Genomic DNA, 24,824 nt, shown 5'->3' on the forward strand with positions numbered 1-24,824 from the left:
TTTTGGTGTTAATGAGATGGGGGGACACATACACAGAGACAGAAGGAGAGCATGTCTTGTAGTGTGTTTGTGTTGATGGCTTATGGACTCCTGGTCAGTTCAGAGGGCTGCCAAAGAAAAGCTACCGTGTGTATTACATCACATATAGCTAGAGAGAGATGGGGAGGAATAAAGAGAGAGATATCTGGAGAGAGAGAGAGAGAGAGAGAGAGAGTGAAAGGGAACGAGAGCGATAGTGAGCGTAGGAGAACGCGAGGGGATGACATAAAGAGACGGAGAGAGGAGGGGGAAAAAAGGATGAGCAACAGAGAGAGAGGGAAAAGACAGGGAAAGGGAGAGGTGGGTGGCAAAGCCTACAGCTTGGTATGAGAGGGGACAGTGGGGGTGCTCACTGCTCAGCGATGTGTTATGATTCTTCCCTCCTCCCTACTCCCTATCTCTATCCCTCCCTCTCCCTCGTTCTGGCTCTGTTGCCAAGGCTACCATATAGCCTCTTGCTGCATATACCTAGACGAGGCTGTCGCTTGTGGATCTTTCGCTCTCCTCCAGGAAACAAACAAAAGAAAACCCGTCACATACACTCTCTCTCTCTCACACACACACACACACACACACATACACACACACATACACACACACACACACACTGATAAAGGAAAAAAGTATTTTCAGATTGCGTTGTGTAGAAGGGTTGAGCTGAGAGGGAGGAAGGATGGTAATGTGAAGAGAAACACACCCAGGTAAGAAAGCTCTGCCAGACTAGACCATACGACTGGGTAATGACAGCCTAGAGCTGCCACTACTCTCTCTCTCTTTATCTCTCTCTCTCTCTCTCTTCCTCCTCTTTGCGCGACAACATGGAGTGAATATCAATGTTTACAGCTGGCTGCTGCGCTACTGACCGTAAAAGGTAGGGAGGGAGTCATATTGTGTGCGTGTGTGTTTTCTTTCAATACTTATGCTTTGTTGCCTTCCAATATAAGCATTGAATCTAGTACTGTTTACATTGTATAATCTAGTGTGTTTGTCTCAGTAACTTTATTGTTTGGGTATGTGCATATCTTTTCCTACACGAAAATATGCGAGTTACCATAGAGAGATGCAACAGCTCCCATCCCTGTGGGTTTCATTACGGATGTTTTCATGCAGCTCTCTCTGTGCAGTTTGATCTCTCTGGCTCACTGTAGCGCTGTACGTGATATGAATGGTGTTTTGTCTCAGTATGAATGACTACCAAAGAATGAAAATATTCTGTATACTTTGTAGTTAGATGTAGGCCGAATGTTGATGCAATCGTTCCTCATTGAGGAAGTGAGAGGTTGTAGATAAGGATGCTTTATTTTCTGAGATGGTGAAGGATGATACTTGGCTGCATCATCATGATTATTATATTTTGTTTACCAACTGACCATCCTTGGAGGAATTCATTTTATGTTTATTTATTGATCCATTTTTTTTATGCACTGTTGTTGAATGGAATCCAGTGTGTGTGTCTGTGTGCGTGTGCGTGTGCGTGTGCGTGTGTGAAGGATTTAAGCTGCTGAGGGAGGCATGTCTCTGTCTCTCATGACCATGTCTCCTGTTACTGTCCCATCATCACTTTCAGTAAGAGCTTCCTGCTCCTGCCTGTCATGTGAGCATTAACACAACACTGTCCAATACCTCCCGACCTCTAACCTCCTCACCCACTGTCTCAGCTGGAAGAAAACACCAATGCGATAGGCAATTGCCTTATTGTCTACTTTATTTTCTCAGAAATGCCTTTCAAATATAGTGTTTGTTCTTCTCTTCGATGCCATCTGCTGTTTTCACTAGTTCAGATGTTGGCACCTCCGCCCCCAGAATTAAATTGAGTTAGCTAGCTGGTGCACATAAGATTTGGTTCCGGGTGGTGCAATTATCCTTCTCCTAAACTCAATTGTACCTTTAGTTCTGACCTTGCACGCCGTAGTTTTCTTTTAAAAAGAACAGGTGCAAAACTTTCCCAAGTGTGTGAGAGGCTTAGTTCATCTGGAGAGCTCTTAGGCCTGTAGGCCTGCTCTTAGGCCTGTATTCACAAGACGTCTCATGCCATATTCATACTAGTGCCAACCTGAACCATACTGAGCTGGTTTGGATATTTTCAGCACGGTTCCAGCATCTACGGTGGATGCATAACCAGGCATGCCCAGTACAGCTCAGCTTGGCTCGGTTTGGCCCTGTAGTGCGAATCAGGCATCAGAGTACGAGTGCTGATGTAGCATCAGGTCCCCCCTGTCCATATCATCTTATTCACTATGATGTAAAAGGGCAAAACTGATCTTAGATCAGCACTCCTACTCTGTGCCGATTTGTGAATACAGGCCCCTGGTCTTCTCTCCTGGGACAGGGACTGTGTGAAGTCTCATACGGTGACTTGTCTTTTTTGTGAGAGGCTCACGGAGGGCTGTCTTTGATATCTATCTCCGTGTCTCCTAATCACACGTTTTTAGGCGTACTGTATTATGTGATAGACAAGACCAGGAAGCCCACACAGCACGCATTCTAAAATATTATTTTGATGAACATACTGTGAAAACACATTAGTACAGAACCGTCGTTGAGGGGGTCATTTTCAACCATCTGAATTGTGATCGTAGAACGCTTAGCCGTAATGGCCGTAAATTTCCACTGGGGTTTTATCCTACTCAACGCCAAATTATCTCCACTCTAATTTGTTTGTTTGTTCCAGTATTTTCGGGCCTCAGAATGCGTTAACTGTGAATGATTCACTGCTCGTCCATCCCCTATCCTGCCATATTCTAAAAGATGGTCAGACCTTCCGTTGCTGTCCTCCGCCGCTGTCGGTCTATTTCATAGAAGGATCTCAATCGAAAAGTTACCTGGGTGCTTCACGACTGAGGGTCTTTACCTGCTTACCGAAACCAAACGGCAAGAGGAACATGTCCCACACATCATGTCCGTAGCCATGTAGAGTAGATTCCCAGTGCTGTTGCTACACATGGCTTGCTTATTGGGGTGTAGACTACTGATGGTGGCCTGGGTCTCTTGCCAAATAGAGAAACAAGCAGCATTGTTTAAAGAAGCAACCATTAGGTTACCAGGCTATACTGGGGCTCTTGTGCTTGGCGCTGCATCCTCTACTTTCTGATCAACACAATGTACTGTAGTCTTGAACTGGGATGAATGACTGAGCGAGTGCTGCCTTCAGGACCTAAAGAGGAGGGTGGTCTCACTGTTAGGACCAACATTAATACACCAAACAAAAAATATAAACGCAACATGCAGTCATTCCAAAGACTTTACTGAGTTACAGTTCATATAAGGAAATCAGTACATTTAAATAAATTCATTAGACCCTAATCTATGGATTTCACATGACTGGGTATACAGACGTGCATCTGTTGGTCACAGATAGCTTTTTTTTTTAAAGTAGGGGCGTGGATCAGAAATCCAGTCAGTATCTGGTGTAACCACCATTTGCCTCATGCAGCGCGACACATCTCCTTCACATAGAGTTGATCGGGCTGTTGATTGTGGCCTGTGGAATATTGTCCCACTCCTCTTCAATGGCTGTGAGAAGTTGCTGGATATTGGCGGGAACTGGAACACGCTGTCGTACACGTCAATCCAGAGCATCCCCAACATGCTCAATGGGGGACATGTTTGGTGAGTATGCAGGCCATGGAAGAACTGAGATATGTTCAGCTTCCAGGAATTGTGTAGAGATCCTTGCAACATGGGGCCGTGCATTATCACGCTGAAACATGAGGTGATGGCAGCGGATGAACGGCACGACAATGGGCCTCAGGATCTCATCATGGTATCTCTGTGCATTCATATTGCCATTGATTAAAATGCAATTGTGTTCGTTGTCCGTAGCTTATGCCTGCCCATATCATAACCCCACCGCCACCATGGGGCACACTGTTCACAACATTGACATCAGTCTGTCATCTGCCTGGTACAGTTGAAACTGGGATTCATCCGTGAAGAGCACACTTTTCCAGCATGCCAGTGGCCATCGAAGGTGAGCATTTGCCCACTGAAGTCAGTTACGACACCAAACAGTAGTCAGGTCCAGACCCTGGTGAGGACGACGAGCACACAGATGAGCTTGCCTGAGACAGTTTCTGACAGTTTGTGCAGAAATTATTCGGTTGTGCAAACCCACAGTTTCATCAGCTGTCCAGGTGGCTGGTCTCAGACAATCCCACAGGTGAAGAAGCCTGATGTGGAGGTCCTGGGCTGGCGTGGTTACACGTGGTCTGCAGTGGTGAGGCCGGTTGGATGTACTGCCAAATTCTCTAAAAAGACGTTGGACATGGGTATTGTTAGAGAAATTAACATTCAATTCTCTGAAAGCAGCTCTGGTGGACATTCCTGCAGTCAGCATGCCAATTGCACTCTCCCTCAAAACATGAGACATCTGTGGCATGGTGTTTTGTGACAAAACTGCACATTTTAGTGGCCTTTTATTGTCCCCAGCACAAGGTGCACCTGTGTAATGATCGTGCTGTTTAATCATCTTCTTGATATGCCACACCTGTCAGATGGATGGATTATCTTGGCAAAGGAGAAATGCTCACTAACAGGGATGTAATCAAATTTGTGCACAGAAGATTGGAGAGAAAAACCTTACCTGGGATTAAGCTCATGAAACATGGGACCAATACTTTACATGTTGCGTTTATATTTTTGTGCAGTATACATACTATTGTCTCAGTGGCATACTGTATACTGTACCTCGCGCTAAGCTTTGATACGGGTGTGTGTGTGTTCTGTATGCTCGTCGTTACCATGGTTACTGAAACTCCAGCTTTACAGAGTCAGCGCTTCAAACAACCTTCACACAAACTAGTGCTGCTTGCCTCCTCTTCATCCACCCATTCATCCATCCACCCATCTGTCCATCCACTCATCTGTCCATTCACTCATCTGTCCTTCCACCCATCTGTCCATCCACTCATCTGTCCATCCACTCATCTGTCCATCCACTCATCTGTCCATCCACCCATCTGTCCATCCACTCATCTGTCCATCCACTCATCTGTCCATCCATCCACCCATCTGTCCATCCACTCATCTGTCCATCCACTCATCTGTCCATCCACTCATCTGTCCATCCACCCATCTGTCCATCCACTCATCTGTCCATCCACTCATCTGTCCATCCACCCATCTGTCCATCCACTCATCTGTCCATCCACTCATCTGCCCTTCCACCCATCTGTCCATCCACTCATCTGTCCATCCACTCATCTGTCCATCCACTCATCTGGCCATCCACTCATCTGTCCATCCACTCATCTGTCCATCCACTCATCTGTCCATCCACCCATCTGTCCATCCACTCATCTGTCCATCCACCCATCTGTCCATCCACTCATCTGTCCATCCACTCATCTGTTCATCCACTCATCTGTCCATCCACTCATCTGTCCATCCACCCATCTGTCCATCCACTCATCTGTCCATCCACTCATCTGTCCATCCACCCATCTGTCCATCCACTCATCTGTCCATCCACTCATCTGTCCATCCACCCATCTGTCCATCCACCCATCTGTCCATCCACTCATCTGTCCGTCCACTCATCTGTCCATCCACTCATCCGTCCATTCACTCATCCATCCTTCCACTCATCCGTTCATCCACTCATCCGTTCATCCACTCATCTGTCCATCCACTCATCCGTCCATTCACTCATCTGTCCATCCACCCATCTGTCCATCCACTCATCTGTCCATCCACTCATCTGTCCATCCACCCATCTGTCCATCCACTCATCTGTCCAACCACTCATCTGTCCATCCACTCATCCGTCCATCCACCCATCTGTCCATCCACTCATCTGTCCATCCACCCATCTGTCCATCCACTCATCTGTCCATCCACTCATCCGTCCATTCACTCATCCATCCTTCCACTCATCCGTTCATCCACTCATCCGTTCATCCACTCATCTGTCCATCCACTCATCCGTCCATTCACTCATCTGTCCATCCACCCATCTGTCCATCCACTCATCTGTCCATCCACTGATCTGTCCATCCACTCATCTGTCCATCCACTCATCTGTCCATCCACTCATATGTCCATCCACCCATCTGTCCATCCACTCGTCTGTCCATCCACTCGTCTGTCCATCCATCCATCCATTGAGAGGAAAGACCTTTGAGAACTTAAACCATTGCTTTCGACACAAAACCCTCAATGCTGCAACGTGTGTGTATGTGTGTGTGTGTGTGTGTGTGTGTGTGTGTGTGTGTGTGTGTGTGTGTGTGTGTGTGTGTGTGTGTGTGTGTGTGTGTGTGTGTGTGTGTGTGTGTGTGTGTGTGTGTGTGTGTGTGCGTGCGCGTGTGTGTGTGGTGTGTACGTACGTTGCCATGGCTACTGGGCAGCCCGACTGGCGTCATCACTTCAAACCCACCTTCGCAGCGAGCGGAGAGAGAAAAGGACTGAAAGCAGCATCCCTCTGTTCAACACTCGCGCTCACACACACACACACACACACACACACACACACACACACACACACGGTGTGGTCTCATATTCCACTGAGTTCACCACATTCATTCAGCAGTGCAGTAGAGGAGGAGGGAAAGGAGAAGAGGAATAAAGAGAGCTAAACTGAAACACGCGGAGCCTACAGATTGGGCTGGGCCTGTCTGACTGTTTGATAGTCGGTCTGACTGTTTTGCTATGTCTGACTGTTTTCATGTGTCTAACTCTATTTGAGTGTTTTTGTCTGTGACTGACTGACTGTGTCTGGGCCTGGTTGGTGTGGTGAATGAGAGAGAGAGAGATTTGGTTTAGTGGTTCACAGTACACCTTCCATCTCCATCCTTCTCTAATCACATCCCAGCTGGTGACTGGCCAGAATGATACTCTGGTACATCTCGAGCTTACACTGGATTGCTAATATCCTCTTCAAAGGGACCACTTTATTTTACTGCCTGTTAGATATTTGTGCGGATGGTTTTTGGTTTCGACTCATACACAGATTAGAAATATCTGTGTAACTGAGTAAAACATTTTCTCTTCTTCCAGGACTGATTCCTACAGCATGGCCAACAACTGGTGGTTGCCACAGGATACAGAATTTGACTTGATCATGTGATCTGTCTTCCTTCCTGTACCCGTAGACCTTCCAGAGGTAAGTCACCTGACCTCCTCAGACTTCCTCATTGGCTGGATGGACTCTGTGATTCAATAAAACAGCTGAAAAGTAAACAATGACCAAACTGTCAAGAGAATATATTAAATAGCAGAATGGTTGAATTAGTGTCGGTAAGTATCTGAAGTGAAATAGGCTACAACTGGAAATCGACCTGGATTGTGACATTCTCGAACCTGGTTTAATGCTACTGTACATGTTTTGAGAATCTTAGTTTCAATGAGGAATCTTTTGTTCGATAGAAGAACAGGACGTACCGTACGGAGAGATCCAATTGAATCAGGAGTTCTAATTTGTCATTCTGTGGGACCATAGACATCCAGTCAGAGAGGACACTCTGTGAGGACAGCATGGCTCTGACTTCCATTGTTACTCCATATGATAAGGAATATTGTTATTCAGAGCTTTGATATAAAGCTCTGTGAGGGGTGTAAATGTGCCACAGACACACACAGCACAAACCACACACGGGCACATGCGCACACACACATATGGAGGGATGGCTGACGCGTGTGTGTGTGTGTGTGTGTGTGTGTGTGTGTGTGTGTGTGTGTGTGTGTGTGTGTGTGTGTGTGTGTGTGTGTGTGTGTGTGTGTGTGTGTGTGTGTGTGTGTGTGTGTGTGTGTGTGTGTGTGTGTCAGCAATCAGGCGAATGAGCAGCACCCTTACTAATGGGAAAAGACAGATGAGTGGTACAGAAAAGGACTCTGAATAGACTGCTGATTGAAAGAAAGAAAGAAAGAAAGAAAGACAGAAAGAAAGAAAGAAAGAAAGAAAGAAAGAGATGAATGGTGTAACACGTGTGTGTGTTTGTGTGTTGTCAGTGGATGATTATGCCTGGGAAGGATGAGAGGCACTCTGTTGCCATGAAGATGGACGGAGCTGTAAACTCCTCCCCTGATTCATCCCTCCCTCTGCAATAGAGCTCAGACACACACACACACACACACACACACACACACACACACACACACACACACACACACACACACACACACACACACACACACACACACACACACACACACACACACACACACACACACACACACACACACACACACACACACTCACACACACACACACACACACACACACTCACACACACGAGCACAATCCCAGTAAGACAAGAGGATTCGGAGATGCAAGCCACTCACACCTGAATAGGCCAGCAGAATAGACCCGACACACACACACCAAGCACTTCAGGCTTAATGCGAGAAACACACACACACCACATTATTGAGCTGCAACAGGCTCATTTCCTGGATGGAGGTTTCGCCGAGAGGATTCATCTGCATTTGTGCAGTTCATGGGGCCTATCACATTACTGTATTGTTGACCTACCTGCCCCCCTCCCCTCCTGGTTTGTCTCAGGGGCATCATGACCAGACGACTGAGCAGCTCGACCCGTTCCCAGACGGAGGACTCCGTCTTCCTAAAGCCAGACGAAGACCCCATATGGCTGGATGACACTCCAACGACAGACGGCGACCCCTCTCAACCAGGAGATGGCCCCCCGGGCCTTGATGAACCCCCAGGACCAGGGACAGGTCCCCCAGGGCCCCAGAGACACCCAGAAAAACTGTGGAGGGACAAGTTTTACACCATCGTCATGGGGATGCACTGGTGTGCCGTGTTCTGCACAATCTCCCAAATCACGGTGGGTCAGCTGAGATGCTCCCAGGTCCGACATTATTAACGACAGGGCACTAAGGCAAAGGACGTTGTAGAAAAAGTGTTCATAAATGCAAATAGACGTGCAGTGCAACCACAGTTCGAAAAGGCCTAGCTGTGAAAGTACCTGTTCTTGTCAGAAACAAAAAATACTTTTCAACTTCATTGGTGCGGCAGGTAGCTTAGAGCATTGGGCCAGTAACCGAAAGGTTGCTGGATTGAATCCCAGAGCTGACAAGGTACAAATCTGTCGTTTTGAACAAGGCAGTTTTTTTAATGTATTTATTTATCCTTTATTTTACCAGGTAAGTTGACTGAGAACACATTCTCATTTGCAGCAACGACCTGGGGAATAGTTACAGGGGAGATGAGGGGGATGAATGAGCCAATTGTAAACTGGGGATTATTAGGTGACCGTGATGATTTGAGGGCCAGATTGGGAATTTAGCCAGGACACCAGGGTTAACACCCCTACTCTTACGATAAGTGCCATGGGATCTTTAATGACCTCAGAGAGTCAGGACACCCGTTTAACGTCTGATCCGAAAGACAGCACCCTACACAGGGCAGTGTCTCCAATCACTGCCCTGGGGCATTGGGACGTTTTTTTAGACCAGAGGAAAGAGTGCCTCCTACTGGCCCTCCAACACCACTTCCAGCAGCATCTGGTCTCCCATCCAGGGACTGACCAGGACCAACCCTGCTTAGCTTCAGAAGTAAGCCAGCAGTGGTATGCAGGGTGGTATGCTGCAGTTAACAGTTAAACAGTTAACCCACTGTTATTGTAAATAACAATTAGTTATTATCTGACTTGCCTAGTTAAATAGAGGTTATCTACTGATTTGCTACATGTAGGAGCAGATCAACTGAAGCGGTTCTTCTGATGCAATATTCCCCGTTTTGTTTGAAAAGTGAATGAACAAGAAAATATCCAGGCCTTTTTGTAGGATACTGTCTGTTTATGATGTGTTCATGCCGGGGGAAAAGACAGGTGTGAAATTAGCACTTATGCAAAAGTCTAGGTGAATGAGGCCCTTATTATGATATCATACTGAAGTTGGTCACTCTATCATATTTGTTATGTTATGACTTCTCTCCTCGTGTGTGTGTCTGCTCCTTAAAATTGCACTTAGCCTACTTTGCTTGTAAATATCCCTTGCTGTCGGTTGTTTTTAGAGATTGTGATTTCATTTGTATGTATTGTGGTTGCTGCAAAATGAATGGGCTCATTGAGAACAGTCTGAATCCTCCTCGCAGGGTTATTGGGCCTTCTTCGTGGTGGATGGTAATAGGCTTTTCTCAGCCTTCTACAAATCCCTGCAGCTCCTCGACTTCTACCTGGGCGTCCTCCTATCATTCAACCCTGTGTTTGGAGTGGACGTGAGTAATTGGACACACCTGTACACTGACATTGCAACACAACACAAGCCTATAAGGTGGTGGCATGCAGAGGAACGTTTGATAAAGACTTAAACTGTAGTTGACATTACACAAAGTGTTTTTTTTTTACTTGACAGTTCTTCGTGTTTGAAAGACAAATCCTGGCCAGATCACAAAGTTAGAACATAGCATTCAATCAATTCCACATGTAGAGCAGAGACCCTATGATTTATTGCAAACTCTAATGCTTGACCAGTGGAGGCTGCTTGAGGGGAGGATGGCTCATAATAATGGCTGGAATGGGGCAAATGGAATAGCATCAAACACACGGAAACCATGTGTTCAATGTATTTGATACCATTCCACCTATTCTGCTCCAGCCGTTACCACAAGCCCGTCCTACCCAATTAAGGTGCCGCCAACCTCCTGTGTGCTTGACATATTGACATATTAACTTTCTGAACATTCGAGACGTGTAGTCCACTTGTCATTCCAATCTCCTTTGCATTAGCGTAGCCTCTTCTGTAGCCTGTCAACTATGTGTCTGTCTATCCCTGTTCTCTCCTCTCTGCACAGACCATACAAACGCTTCACACCGCGTGGCCGCTGCTACTCTAACCTGGTGGTCCCAGCGCGCACGACCCACGTGGAGTTCCAGGTCTCAGGCAGCCTCTGGAACTGCCGATCTGCGGCCAACAAGGCAGAGTTCATCTCAGCCTATGCTTCCCTCCAGTCCCTCGACTTCTTGGCACTGACGGAAACATGGATTACCACTGATAACACTGCTACTCCTACTGCTCTCTCCTCGTCTGCCCACGTGTTCTCGCACACCCCGAGAGCTTCTGGTCAGCGGGGTGGTGGCACTGGGATCCTCATCTCTCCCAAGTGGACATTCTCTCTTTCTCCCCTGACTCATCTGTCTATCGCCTCCTTTGAATTCCATGCTGTCACAGTTACCAGCCCTTTCAAGCTTAACATCCTTATCATTTATCGCCCTCCAGGTTCCCTTGGAGAGTTCATCAATGAGCTTGACGCCCTGATAAGTTCCTTTCCTGAGGATGGCTCACCTCTCACAGTTCTGGGTGACTTTAACCTCCCCACGTCTACCTTTGACTCATTCCTCTCTGCCTCCTTCTTTCCACTCCTCTCCTCTTTTGACCTCACCCTCTCACCTTCCCCCCCTACTCACAAGGCAGGCAATACGCTTGACCTCATCTTTACTAGATGCTGTTCTTCCACTAATCTCATTGCAACTCCCCTCCAAGTCTCCGACCACTACCTTGTATCCTTTTCCCTCTCGCTCTCATCCAACACTTCCCACACTGCCCCTACTCGGATGGTATCGCGCCGTCCCAACCTTCGCTCTCTCTCCCCCGCTACTCTCTCCTCTTCCATCCTATCATCTCTTCCCTCTGCTCAAACCTTCTCCAACCTATCTCCTGATTCTGCCTCCTCAACCCTCCTCTCCTCCCTTTCTGCATCCTTTGACTCTCTATGTCCCCTATCCTCCAGGCCGGCTCGGTCCTCCCCTCCTGCTCCGTGGCTCGACGACTCATTGCGAGCTCACAGAACAGGGCTCCGGGCAGCCGAGCGGAAATGGAGGAAAACTCGCTTCCCTGCGGACCTGGCATCCTTTCACTCCCTCCTCTCTACATTCTCCTCTTCTGTCTCTGCTGCTAAAGCCAATTTCTACCACTCTAAATTCCAAGCATCTGCCTCTAACCCTAGGAAGCTCTTTGCCACCTTCTCCTCCCTCCTGAATCCTCCTCCCCCTCCTCCCCCCTCCTCCCTCTCTGCTGATGACTTCGTCAACCATTTTGAAAAGAAGGTCGACGACATCCGATCCTCGTTTGCTAAGTCAAACGACACCGCTGGTTCTGCTCACACTGCCCTACCCTGTGCTTTGACCTCTTTCTCCCCTCTCTCTCCAGATGAAATCTCGCGTCTTGTGATGGCCGGCCGCCCAACAACCTGCCCGCTTGACCCTATCCCCTCCTCTCTTCTCCAGACCATTTCCGGAGACCTTCTCCCTTACCTCACCTCGCTCATCAACTCATCCTTGACCGCTGGCTACGTCCCTTCCGTCTTCAAGAGAGCGAGAGTTGCACCCCTTCTGAAAAAACCTACACTCGATCCCTCCGATGTCAACAACTACAGACCAGTATCCCTTCTTTCTTTTCTCTCCAAAACTCTTGAACGTGCCGTCCTTGGCCAGCTCTCCTGCTATCTCTCTCAGAATGACCTTCTTGATCCAAATCAGTCAGGTTTCAAGACTAGTCATTCAACTGAGACTGCTCTTCTCTGTGTCACGGAGGCGCTCCGCACTGCTAAAGCTAACTCTCTCTCCTCTGCTCTCATCCTTCTAGACCTATCGGCTGCCTTTGATACTGTGAACCATCAGATCCTCCTCTCCACCCTCTCCGAGCTGGGCATCTCCGGCGCGGCCCACGCTTGGATTGCGTCCTACCTGACAGGTCGCTCCTACCAGGTGGCGTGGCGAGAATCTGTCTCCGCACCACGTGCTCTCACCACTGGTGTCCCCCAGGGCTCTGTTCTAGGCCCTCTCCTATTCTCGCTATACACCAAGTCACTTGGCTCTGTCATATCCTCACATGGTCTCTCCTATCATTGCTATGCAGACGACACACAATTAATCTTCTCCTTTCCCCCCTCTGATAACCAGGTGGTGAATCGCATCTCTGCATGTCTGGCAGACATATCAGTGTGGATGACGGATCACCACCTCAAGCTGAACCTCGGCAAGACGGAGCTGCTCTTCCTCCCGGGGAAGGACTGCCCGTTCCATGATCTCGCCATCACGGTTGACAACTCCATTGTGTCCTCCTCCCAGAGTGCTAAGAACCTTGGCGTGATCCTGGACAACACCCTGTCGTTCTCAACTAACATCAAGGCGGTGACCCGTTCCTGTAGGTTCATGCTCTACAACATTCGCAGAGTACGACCCTGCCTCACGCAGGAAGCGGCGCAGGTCCTAATCCAGGCACTTGTCATCTCCCGTCTGGATTACTGCAACTCGCTGTTGGCTGGGCTCCCTGCCTGTGCCATTAAACCCCTACAACGCATCCAGAACGCCGCAGCCCGTCTGGTGTTCAACTTTCCCAAGTTCTCTCACGTCACCCCGCTCCTCCGCTCTCTCCACTGGCTTCCAGTTGAAGCTCGCATCCGCTACAAGACCATGGTGCTTGCCTACGGAGCTGTGAGGGGAACGGCACCTCCGTACCTTCAGGCTCTGATCAGGCCCTACACCCAAACAAGGGCACTGCGTTCATCCACCTCTGGCCTGCTCGCCTCCCTACCTCTGAGGAAGTACAGTTCCCGCTCAGCCCAGTCAAAACTGTTCGCTGCTCTGGCACCCCAATGGTGGAACAAACTCCCTCACGACGCCAGGTCAGCGGAGTCAATCACCACCTTCCGGAGACACCTGAAACCCCACCTCTTTAAGGAATACCTAGGATAGGATAAAGTAATCCTTCTAACCCCCCCCCCCCTTAAAAGAGTTAGATGCACTATTGTAAAGTGGTTGTTCCACTGGATATCATAAGGTGAATGCACCAATTTGTAAGTCGCTCTGGATAAGAGCGTCTGCTAAATGACTTAAATGTAAATGTAAATATTGCTCTCTGTTGTTTTCCTGGCTTCAGTGGCTTATGTTGTGTACATGTCCGTTATTGACGTGCTGCTTATTGTATTAATATCATTTTAGTCTGGTTGATGTCATGTGCCTGTTTGTCTGATACTGATGGGTTGATGCTTCTGTCTTGGTCCAGGTCTCTCTTTGAAAAATATCTTCTTCTTTTTTTATCTCAATGAGACTAAAGGTTAAATAAAAATATATGAAAATAAATGTCACCGGTATGTATGTCCCACATCCTCTCTCTGTGTGTCCGTTAAGCAGTCCCTGTGCGTGATGGTGGAGGTGGAGAAAACCAATAACTACTGGGTCCTGCAGGCCACCGAAGGCATTGGCATGGCTATCATTGTCTTTATGGTAGGTACCTCTCACACACACCCTGAGGAACGCTGCGGTGTGCATTGCACAGAGCCCGGTGGCCCTATACGCTCACTAAGCAAGTTGCGTAGGGCCCCGCAAATTACGCAAGGGGCCCCGCCTCCCCCTCGTGTCAAAGCTTGTGTCAATGTTTACAACTTGGATGAGAGGGTGAAGCGGAACTGTCCTTCTGGTCACGGAAAGAGAAGAAGAAAAAAACACCATGAGAGTGAATTGCGGGAACAGCGATCAGGTCAACTTGTGTTCTCTCCTCTCCAAGTTTGATGTCCGCAAATAACAGTAACGTTAAGTTGATGTGCTAGCTTGCAGTGCATCTCTCTCTAGTCTGTCTGTCTCGCTAACCTAGCTGGGCAGTGCATCTCTTGGTCTGTCTGTGTCTTGCTTGCTTGCTTGCTTGCTTGCTAGCCAGCCACTTCCAGGGCTTTGTTCTGTGACTTTGTGCCTGACAAAAGTGAGAGTGAAATACAACGATTTATTACGTTTGATAAATGCCAACGGGCAACGGTGTTTTTAACTTCTTCTGGCTGCAAGCCCGACGTCGGTATACTTATGACAACAGCCAGCTCAAGTGCAGGGCGCGAAATTCAAAATATATTTTTTAGAAATATTTAACTTTCACACATTAACAAGTCCAATACAGCATTTGAAAGATAAACATCTTGTGAATCCAGCCAACATGTCCGATTTTTAAAATGTTTTACAGCGAAAACACCACGTATATTTATGTTAGCTCACCACCAAATACAAAAAAGGACAGACATTTTTCACAGCACAGGTAGCATGCACAAAACCAACATAACTAACCAAGATCCAACCAAACTAACCAAGAAACAACTTCATCAGATGACAGTCCTATAACATGTTACACAATAAATCTATGTTTTGTTCGAAAAATGTGCATATTTGAGGTATAAATCTGTTTTACATTGCTGCTACCATCACAGCTACCGTCAGAAATAGCACCGAAGCAGCCAGAGTAATTACAGACACCAACGTCAAATACCTAAATAATCATCATAAAACATTTCTGAAAAATACATGGTCTACAGCAAATGAAAGACAGGCATCTTGTGATTCCAGCCAATATTTCCGATTTGTTAAGTGTTTTACAGCGAAAACACAATATAGCATTATATTAGCTTACCACAATAGCCAGAAACACAAGCCATTTCCCAGCAGCAAAAGTTAGCGATCGTAACAAACCAGCAAAAGATATATAATTTTTGACTAACCTTGATAAGCTTCATCAGATGACAGTCCTATCACATCAGGTTATACATACACTTATGTTTTGTTCGAAAATGTGCATATTTAGAGCTGAAGTGGTTATACATTGTGCTAACGTAGCATCTTTTTCCCACAACGTCCGGATATTTATCTGACACTCACATATTCTGACCAAATAACTATTTATAAACATGACTAAAAAATACATGTTGTATAGGAAATGATAGATACACTAGTTCTTAATGCAATCGCAGTGTTAGAATTCTAAAAAATAACTTCATTACGACATAAGGCTTACGTTATGGCGAGAGAGTGCCCAAAACCTGGGCACAAAACTAATAGTACACAGTTCGACAGATATATGAAATAGCATCATAAAATGGGTCCTACTTTTGATGATCTTCCATCAGAATGTTGTACAAGGGGTCCTTTGTCCAGAACAATCGTTGTTTGGATTTAGAACATCCTCTTCTCCAGTCAATTAGCACAGAAAGCTAGCAAAGTGGCGCGAAGCTCTCTTTCCTGAACATACGCAGACAAAGCAACACGCCTAACGTCCCACCCACAGGAAATGGGTGACACGTCATTCCAAGAGGATTTATTCCACCTCAGACCAAGATAAACACTCCATTTCTTCTCTCACTGCCTCTTGACATCTAGTGGAAGGTGTATGACGTGCATGTATACTAATACGCATCATGCCCATTTATAGGCAGGCCCTAGAACAGAGCATCGTTTTCAGACTTTCCACTTCCTGGTCAGGAAGTTTGCTGCCAAATGAGTTCTGTTTTACTCACAGATATAATTCAAACGGTTTTAGAAACTAGAGAGTGTTTTCTATCCAATAGTAATAATAATATGCATATTGTACGAGCAAGAATTGAGTACGAGGCCGTTTGAAATGGGCACCTTTTATCAGAGCTACTCAATACTGCCCCTGCAGCCCAAACAGGATAAACTGCAGCTTGGAAAAGATAACCGTGTCGCGCGTGAATATGCGTTCATACCGTATGCGTGTGCACGGAATGATCCCTCTGTGGGGACCAGTCCAGACAATTTATGGGCGTGATGGCACTCCTCATAGGCGCACATCATTTTAAAACAAGACAATGATTATCTAGTCTCTCAGTCAAGGTTTAGTTACAACTCTGGACTAATGCAAGATTTAAAGCAATGAATTGATATTGACTATTGATTTATATATTGAATTTAAAATGTTGATTAGCTGGGCATACTGGGCAATATGGATCTCTCAGTAAATAATAACCATCAAGAATTCTGCCAAGCCATAGTATAAATAGTATTTTATATTTGAAAATGTATAAAAGGAAATCTGGGGGAGCCAGTTTGAATGGGCCCGATGCAGCTGATAAAATGTATAATAGTATTGTCAATAATGTACAGGTGCTATGCTACATTTGTCAGTAGAGGAGATGCTGGAGCCTCAGCCAGTACTAACACAGACCCAGTACAGGCAGCTTCAGCAAATACTAACACAGACCCAGTACAGCAGGCTTCAGCAAATACTAACACAGACCCAGTACTGGCAGCTTCAACAAGTACTAACACAGACCCAGTACTGGCAGCTTCAACAAGTACTAACACAGACCCAGGTGAAGTACAGGCAGCTTCAGCAAATACTAACACAGACCCAGTACTGGCAGCTTCAACAAGTACTAACACAGACCCAGTACTGGCAGCTTCAACAAGTACTAACACAGACCCAGTACTGGCAGCTTCAACAAGTACTAACACAGACCCAGTACTGGCAGCTTCAACAAGTACTAACACAGACCCAATACAGCCATCTTCAGCAAGTACTAACACAGACCCAGGTGAAGTACAGGCAGCCTCAGCCAGTACTAACACAGACCCAGGTGAAGTACAGGCAGCCTCAGCCAGTACTAACACAGACCCAGGTGAAGTACAGGCAGCCTCTGCCAGTACTAACACAGACCCAGGTGAAGTACAGGCAGCCTCAGCCAGTACTAACACAGACCCAGGTGAAGTACAGGCAGCCTCAGCCAGTACTAACACAGACCCAGGTGAAGTACAGGCAGCCTCAGCCAGTACTAACACAGACCCAGGTGAAGTACAGGCAGCCTCAGCCAGTACTAACACAGACCCAGGTGAAGTACAGGCAGCCTCAGCCAGTACTAACACAGACCCAGGTGAAGTACAGGCAGCCTCAGCCAGTACTAACACAGACCCAGGTGAAGTACAGGCAGCCTCAGCCAGTACTAACACATACCCAGGTGAAGTACAGGCAGCCTCAGCCAGTACTAACACAGACCCAGGTGAAGTACAGGCAGCCTCAGCCAGTACTAACACAGACCCAGGTGAAGTACAGGCAGCCTCAGCCAGTACTAGCACAACCAGAGGTGTACAGCCAGCATCAGATATAAACAGCTCAGACCCTAATAGAACAGTTGCTGCTCCACCAAATGACCCAGCAGATTGTCCCCCAGTCTTAACAGACTTTATGAGGACTGAGTTAGTGCGCATTCAAACCAGGACTGGATTTTTTTAAACCCGAAACACAAGTCTAGAAGAGGTTTCCATTAAGGCGTATTACAGAGACAGCTGTCAAATGGGGAAAAGATTACCAGGAGCTGGCTTTTTTGTTGTTGTTGTAAGCTCTTTTCTACAAAAGACTACAACATAATAAAGGAAGGCGTGAATGACTGGTCAAATATCAATATTCTGAAACACCATGAGGGTAGTCCTGAACACACAAACAATATGATTAAGTGGAGAGAACTTGATCTGCGCCTAAGTCGGGGACAGACTCTTGACCAGATACAAATGACAGTTTTGGAGGCTGAAAGAAAGAGATGGCGGGATGTCCTTACACGTTTAATAAGTATAACCCAGTCTCTGGCTGAAAGAAACCTAGCATTCAGGGGTTCATCAGACAAACTCTTCCAACCAGGTAAAGGAAACTTCCTAAAAGAGGTTGAATTACTGGCTAAATTTGACCCTGTTATGGAAAATCATCTCAGCAAAATGAAAGATGGAGAGACACATGCTCATTACCTTGGGAGGCGCACACATAATGAGCTGATACAGATTGTGAGTGACAAGATTCTGAAAGCAATAGTGACTCAAGTAAGAGACTCAAAGTACTTCTCCATTATCTTGGACTGTACATCTGACATTAGTCACAAGGTGCAAATGACCAATATTCCGAGAAGTGTGGCTTTAAAGGGAAAGCCAGAGATCAAGGAGAACTTCCTCGGCTTTGTGAATGTTGAGGTTACAACAGGCTTGAATCTGTCCACTGTCATCTTAGATAAGCTGAACGAGCTGAAGATTCCATTTGAAGATTGCAGAGGGCAAGCTTATGATCATGGGGCCAGCATGAAGGGCAAGCACAAGGGAGTACAAGCCAGAACGCTCAAAAAAAATCCCAGAGCCGTGTTCGTCCCATGTGGAGCACCTACTCTAAACCTTGTCATCGCAGATGCTGCCAAATCTTCAAAAGATGCAGTTGGGTTTTTTGGGGCACGTGCAAAAGCACCAAAAGCAGTTGGGTCCTACCGCTTCTTGATTTGCTGTGTCGTATGGTGTGAGATACTGACAATGACAAACAAGGTGAACAAGCTCCTCCAATCCACCTCAATGCAGTTGGATATCGCAGTGAATTTAATCTCAAATGCAAAGGCCTCCCTCACTACATACCGGGAAACTGGATTCTCTGAGGCCCAGACAACAGCCAAAAGCATTTGTGAAGAAATGAATGTGGAGGCTTTTCTGAAAGAGAAGAGACTGAGAAACAACAAGGGGCATTTCAGCTATGAGGCTCCTGATGAACCAGTGACTGATGCACTGAAAAACCTTGAAGTCAACTACTTCAACATGGTGGCCGACTCTTCTGTGAACCACTCAACCAGGTGAAAACCGAATATGGAGTGCTGCTGAACTTCAGCACTGCCTCTCAGATGTCCAGTGAATCTTTAAATGCTCACTGCATGGAAGTTGAAAACACTTTATCCTTCAGATATGACTGTGACATCAGTGGAATGGATCCGGCACACGAGATTCAAAATGAAAGCTCATCAAAAGCTCCCTGACGTCTTCCATGTCACAGGAACGTTTGAGTGGTTTGGCCATCGTGACCATAAATCATGACGTGGGGAAACACGTGTCCTATGATGACATCATTGATGATTTTGCCTCAAGAAAGTGCAGAAGAGGAATATTTTGATGGTAAGATTTTAATTCAAACATTCAAATGTTTACACACTTAGTAACACTTAAGATTGTGTGGCAGAAGTGCATTTGTGTAAATGACTGCATAACTATGTGACGTACTTTCTCAATTTCTTCCAGACAGACTGGTGCCCATGCCGATGCTGAAAATGCCCAGGCTGTAGAGGGTACCAAAATTAATCACACAGCTGTATAGGTTTTAATTTACTATTTTGATTTAGCTACAGCCATAGCCTATAGGCTTATCTTTACATTGTATAGCCAAATCTAATTGTATAATATTGTGAGGACTGGACTAATTACCAGGCAGCAGAGCCAAAGCTCAGTGTTTTATTATTTTCTACATTTTATATTTTCTACAATTTCTAATTTATGTTCATGTTCACTTATCTTAAGATTCTATAGAAAATATTCTATTCAATAAATATTGTTTGTTTATACCTCATTCTGTTCTGTACAGGTCTACTTATTCTTAGACCGACAGATGGAGCAAACTGTTATATTCATGAGCTCGCCTTGACTGACAGCACTTTGAAACGTCAAGCAACTTGGATTCAGTGAGCGGTGTTGCAATAACATTATTCCAAGCTAATTTAGCGATACACAAAGCAACTCAAACAACATTGAAATTGCATCAATGAAATAAAACATTTATTTTATACATCTCCTGTTTGGCATGTCTCTTGTGATCACAGCAGCACTTACGGATGTGTTGACTTGCCAACTGCGTCAGAGTTTTGAACGACCCTTCTTTGGTTCCATGCTGGCTGAAGACCTAGCTAGCCAGTAACTAGCTAACACCAGACACAGATGAAAGGGGAAACATATGTATCTTTGCCATAGATGAATAGTGTAAACTTTTAATTATATTTGCTGACACCTTACAGTCACATTTTGGCACTAGTAGAGTAGCTATCTAGCTATATAAACCACGGCCCTCTGAAAACACAACTTCTCCGATGTTGGTTACAAGGCGGTACTTATTTAAATTAGGTAAGAGAATATTGGTGTATTAAGGTGATGTCATCTTGTCTCCTTAATAATGAATCAAAGTGTTTGACATGGGGGAGGGGACCAGTAACTTTCAGATCAAACTTGATCATTGTAGAAGCAACAGTCATTTTTCAAACTCTGGTCATCATACTTTGATCTGGTTTCCTTCAAATATCATCACATTTCATTAAAGACATGATTTTGACTATTCGGAACCTTTAAGACTTGCTGCCACTGATCTGTCCCGAATCATGATTCTCGAGTCAGTAAAAAGAGTAGTTAAAAAATAAGGAATCGTTCGCTAACTTAGCATCACTAATCATCACATCTACACGCTCTCCTCCTCTCACATTTTAACAGCTGTTTGTGACCAGACTAAAAATATCTCTCCAAGCCAAACCTTCATACCATTACCGCTAACCGCTACACACAGCCTACATCGTTGTCACCGTATTAGCTAACATCATAGTCAACATAGCTACTATAACTAATGGGTTAGTACACCCACAACTCCAGTCCATGTGTACAATCATGCTGTACAGTGTACAGCAAGCAGGTTAGCAGTTACACTGGCAATAAATGACTATAACCGAAAGCTTACATCAACTTGGAAGAATTGGAGTGTTAGTTAGCTAGCTAACATAAATAGCATTCCTCTCTGAGTCAGGTTGTTGATTAGGCTAAATTAGCTGCATTAGCTAGCTAAATGAAAGTGAAAGGTCAAAAAAATACAACTAAATATAGCTATCTCTTTTTTAAGAAATGTATTTGTTCAAAACTCAGCTATTGTCTTTCTCTCTCCTTGAGTCAACTACTCACCTCATTTTATGCACTGCAGTTCTAGCTAGCTGTAGCTTATGCTTTCAGTACTAGATTAATTCTCTGATCCTTTGATTGGATGGACAACATGTCAGTTGATGCAGCAATGGCTCTGATAGGGTTGGAAGACGTCCTCCGGAAGTCGTCATAATTACTGTGTAAGTCTATAGAAGAGGGTGAGAACCATTTTGTATTGAAGTCAGTAATGTACTCAGAGGAGGACTGCTCTATCTATGGCATAGACTGACCAGGTGAATCCAGGTGAAAGCTATGATCCCTTATTGATATCATTTGAGACATGGATTGTTGCATGTGTGCCATTCAGAGGGTGAATGGGTAAGAATAATGATTGGGGCCTTTGAACGGGGTATGGTAATAGGTGCCAGGCGCACCAGAATTGAGGCTGTTCTGAGGGAAAAAGGGGGTGCAACTCAATATTAGGAAGGGGTTCCTAATGTTTTGTACACAATGTATTTAGTATTGTTTTATCTAAAAATGATAACTTTTTTTATGTTTCACAATTGACTTTTTACTGAAATTCACTGAGTTGGATGATCCTCCTCTGAGGACCCTCCACTGCTTACAGATCGTTCCTATCTTCTTGCTATAACAAGCAGGTGTTTAGGGGGCAGGGTTGTTATGGCTGAGCTCACTGCAAATTCAATACTGGTCAGATCCTTATCCTAACTCTGATCAATGGCATGTAAAGTACTTGGTACCATCAGGACCTACATGTATATCATCTTTCCCCTAACCGCCTGCTAATACGTTTCTCATATCAAAGTCAGTTGGCCAGGTCCTGCACTTAACCTCTTGGGCATTTTAAACCATTCGCATTTGTAATTTTCAAAGATAAGGATACAAATGGTTTAATTAGAAACAACACATTTTTTAAAAAGCTTCTTTGAAAATCGATATAAATCCGAATTCAACAACAGTTGGACTGATACTACAGCCTTCTTAGACTCAATAACTCTGAAGCAACTATCAGCAGACAAAAAAATACCCACTAAAAATAGAAATCACCCAAAAAGAAACATTAGACATTGTTAAAACATCAGCGCGGAGAAAAGCACCAGGTATGGACAGCTGTCCCATAGATTTTTATTTGACATTCTGGGACAAAGTAGCGCCCCATTTACTCAAATGACTACACACACGTCACTCAATTCAGTGCTTCCGAATTCCATGTATCAAACAGTTATTTAAGTTATATTAAAATTAGGGAAATCTAGAGAATACCCTGTATATTACAGACCCATAAGTTTAATAAAATTGCGACAAGCAACAGAATGGCAAAAGTCTTACCAGACTTGATACACATGAATCAAACAGGGTTTATTAAAAATAGACACAAACAAACACAAGAAATTGTTTCAGTATAATGCAAAACGCTAAAAAACAAGATGTAGATTTATCAATAATGGCTGTTGATGCCGAAAAGGCTTTTGACCGTCTTGAATGGCCTTTTCTAAGAAGAAAATGTGGAAGCCTTCAATTTTCCAGCTTAAATAATACATGACATAATTTTCTGGAATTTCCCAAACTGTTTAAAGGCACAGTCAACTTAGTGTATGTAAACTTCTGACCCACTGGAATTGTGATACAGTGAATTATAAGTGAAATAATCTGTCTGTTAACAGTTGTTGGAAAAATGACTTGTGTCATGCACAAAGTAGATGTCCTAACCGACTTTCCAAAACTATAGTTTGTTAACAAGACATTTGTGGAGTGGTTGAAAAACGAGCTTTAATGACTCCAACCTAAGTGTATGTACAGTTCCGACTTCAACTGTATATATGTTTTTGTATTGTAATAAAAATTACTAAAACATCGTAACAGTTTTTAAAAAAATACCCTTTTCATTAACTGAACTGAGATGCTGTGATCGTTGGTTATCTGTTTACCGAAACCATAAAAAACAGATACCTTATTTACATAAGTATTCAGACCCTTTGCTATGGGACTCGAAATTGAGCTCAGGTGCATCCTGTTTGCATTGAACTTCCTTGAGATGTTTCTACAACTTTATTGGAGTCCACCTGTGGTAAATTCTATTTTGGAAAGGCACACATCTGTCTATATAAGGTCCCACAGTTGACAGTGCATGTCAGAGCAACAACCAAGCTATGAGGTCGAAGGAATTGCCCGTAGAGCTCTGAGACAGGATTGTGTCGAGGCACAGATCTGGGGAAGAGTACCAACAAATGTCTGCAGCATTGAAGGTCCCGAAGAACACAGTGGCCTCCATCATTCATGAATGGAATAAATTTGGAACAACCCAAGACTCTTACTAGAGCTGGCAGCCCAGCCAAACTGAGCAATCGAGGGAGAAGGGCCTTGATCAGGGAGGTGACCAAGAACCCACAGAGCTCCTCTGTGGAGATGGGAGAACCTTCCAGAAGGACAACCATCTCTGCAGCACTCCACCAATCAGGCCTTTATGGTAGAGTGGTCAGACGGTAGCCACTAATCAGTAAAAGGCACATGACAGCCCGCTTGGAGTTTGCCAAAAGGCACCTAAAGGAATCTCAGACCATGAGAAGCAAGATTCTCTGGTCTGATGAAACCAAGATTGAACTCTTTGGCCTGAATGCCATCTTTTTGCTTTGTCATTATGGGATATTGTATGTAAATTGATGAGGCTGTAGCGTAACAAAAAATGGAAAAAGTCAAAGGGTCTCTATACTTTCCGAATGCACTATAAATAGCTCAGAGAATCTGGCCCCAGTTTCAATCTCTATTATTTTCCTCTCTGCCTTGGTCTTCGCTTGTGTCAACCTACTCCCTTGCATTTTGTGAACTTCGTTCTGATGTTGCAGTACATGGTTGTCCGTCCAGTGCATGGCGGCGTAATAGGCTTTTTCACCCCATATCCGTGGAACTGTCTGTAGGCATTTGTTGTAACCTGTGGGTGCTTGACCTGGATCTGTGTTGTTGAGCAGATAAAAAGATGCTGGTGAAATCCCAAGTTAACGACATTACACTAACAAAAAAACTTTTCCAATAAATGTTTCTGGTGGAATGACATTGAAAATAAACACGGGCCTGAAAAGCCTGGCAATAAAGTAGCCAACTTCATAAAGAGTTATGATATATTATCGATGTACACTAGTTAGTTGGAGAATATGCTAGACAAGATTATGAATGCTTTTACAGAGGAGACACAAACAACTCTGTACTAATGAACACACACGTACCATGTTCATCCTGACAAAGTAACTTCTTGGTCTATTCTTGCTGCAATGGCAATTCCTCGGGAAAGGTGGCTGTGTCTTGTCGTTCATCTGGCCATTGATGAGTTCATTTATCATTTATCATCTCAGC

General features: G+C 45.1%; 1 protein-coding gene across 3 annotated transcripts in view; it reads left to right on the forward strand.

Annotated features, from left to right (window-relative positions):
- The first annotated feature begins 322 nt into the window (after positions 1–322).
- LOC139530262 (tyrosine-protein phosphatase non-receptor type 5-like) overlaps positions 323–24,824 on the forward strand; it is a 34,960-nt gene continuing 10,458 nt past the window's right edge. Inside the window, exons 1-6 of one of the 3 annotated variants that reach the window (XM_071326501.1) lie at positions 323–740; positions 883–910; positions 7,033–7,138; positions 8,537–8,822; positions 10,094–10,216; positions 14,130–14,225. In XM_071326501.1, the coding sequence (XP_071182602.1) occupies positions 8,544–8,822; positions 10,094–10,216; positions 14,130–14,225 (498 nt within the window). In that variant the 5' untranslated portion in view covers positions 323–740; positions 883–910; positions 7,033–7,138; positions 8,537–8,543. The remainder of the gene's footprint in view (positions 741–882; positions 911–7,032; positions 7,139–8,536; positions 8,823–10,093; positions 10,217–14,129; positions 14,226–24,824) is intronic. The other 2 variants (XM_071326500.1, XM_071326502.1) reach the window with 2 other exon arrangements.

This window comes from Salvelinus alpinus, chromosome 9 (genome assembly GCF_045679555.1).
Source record: "Salvelinus alpinus chromosome 9, SLU_Salpinus.1, whole genome shotgun sequence".
Taxonomy (NCBI): domain Eukaryota; kingdom Metazoa; phylum Chordata; class Actinopteri; order Salmoniformes; family Salmonidae; genus Salvelinus; species Salvelinus alpinus.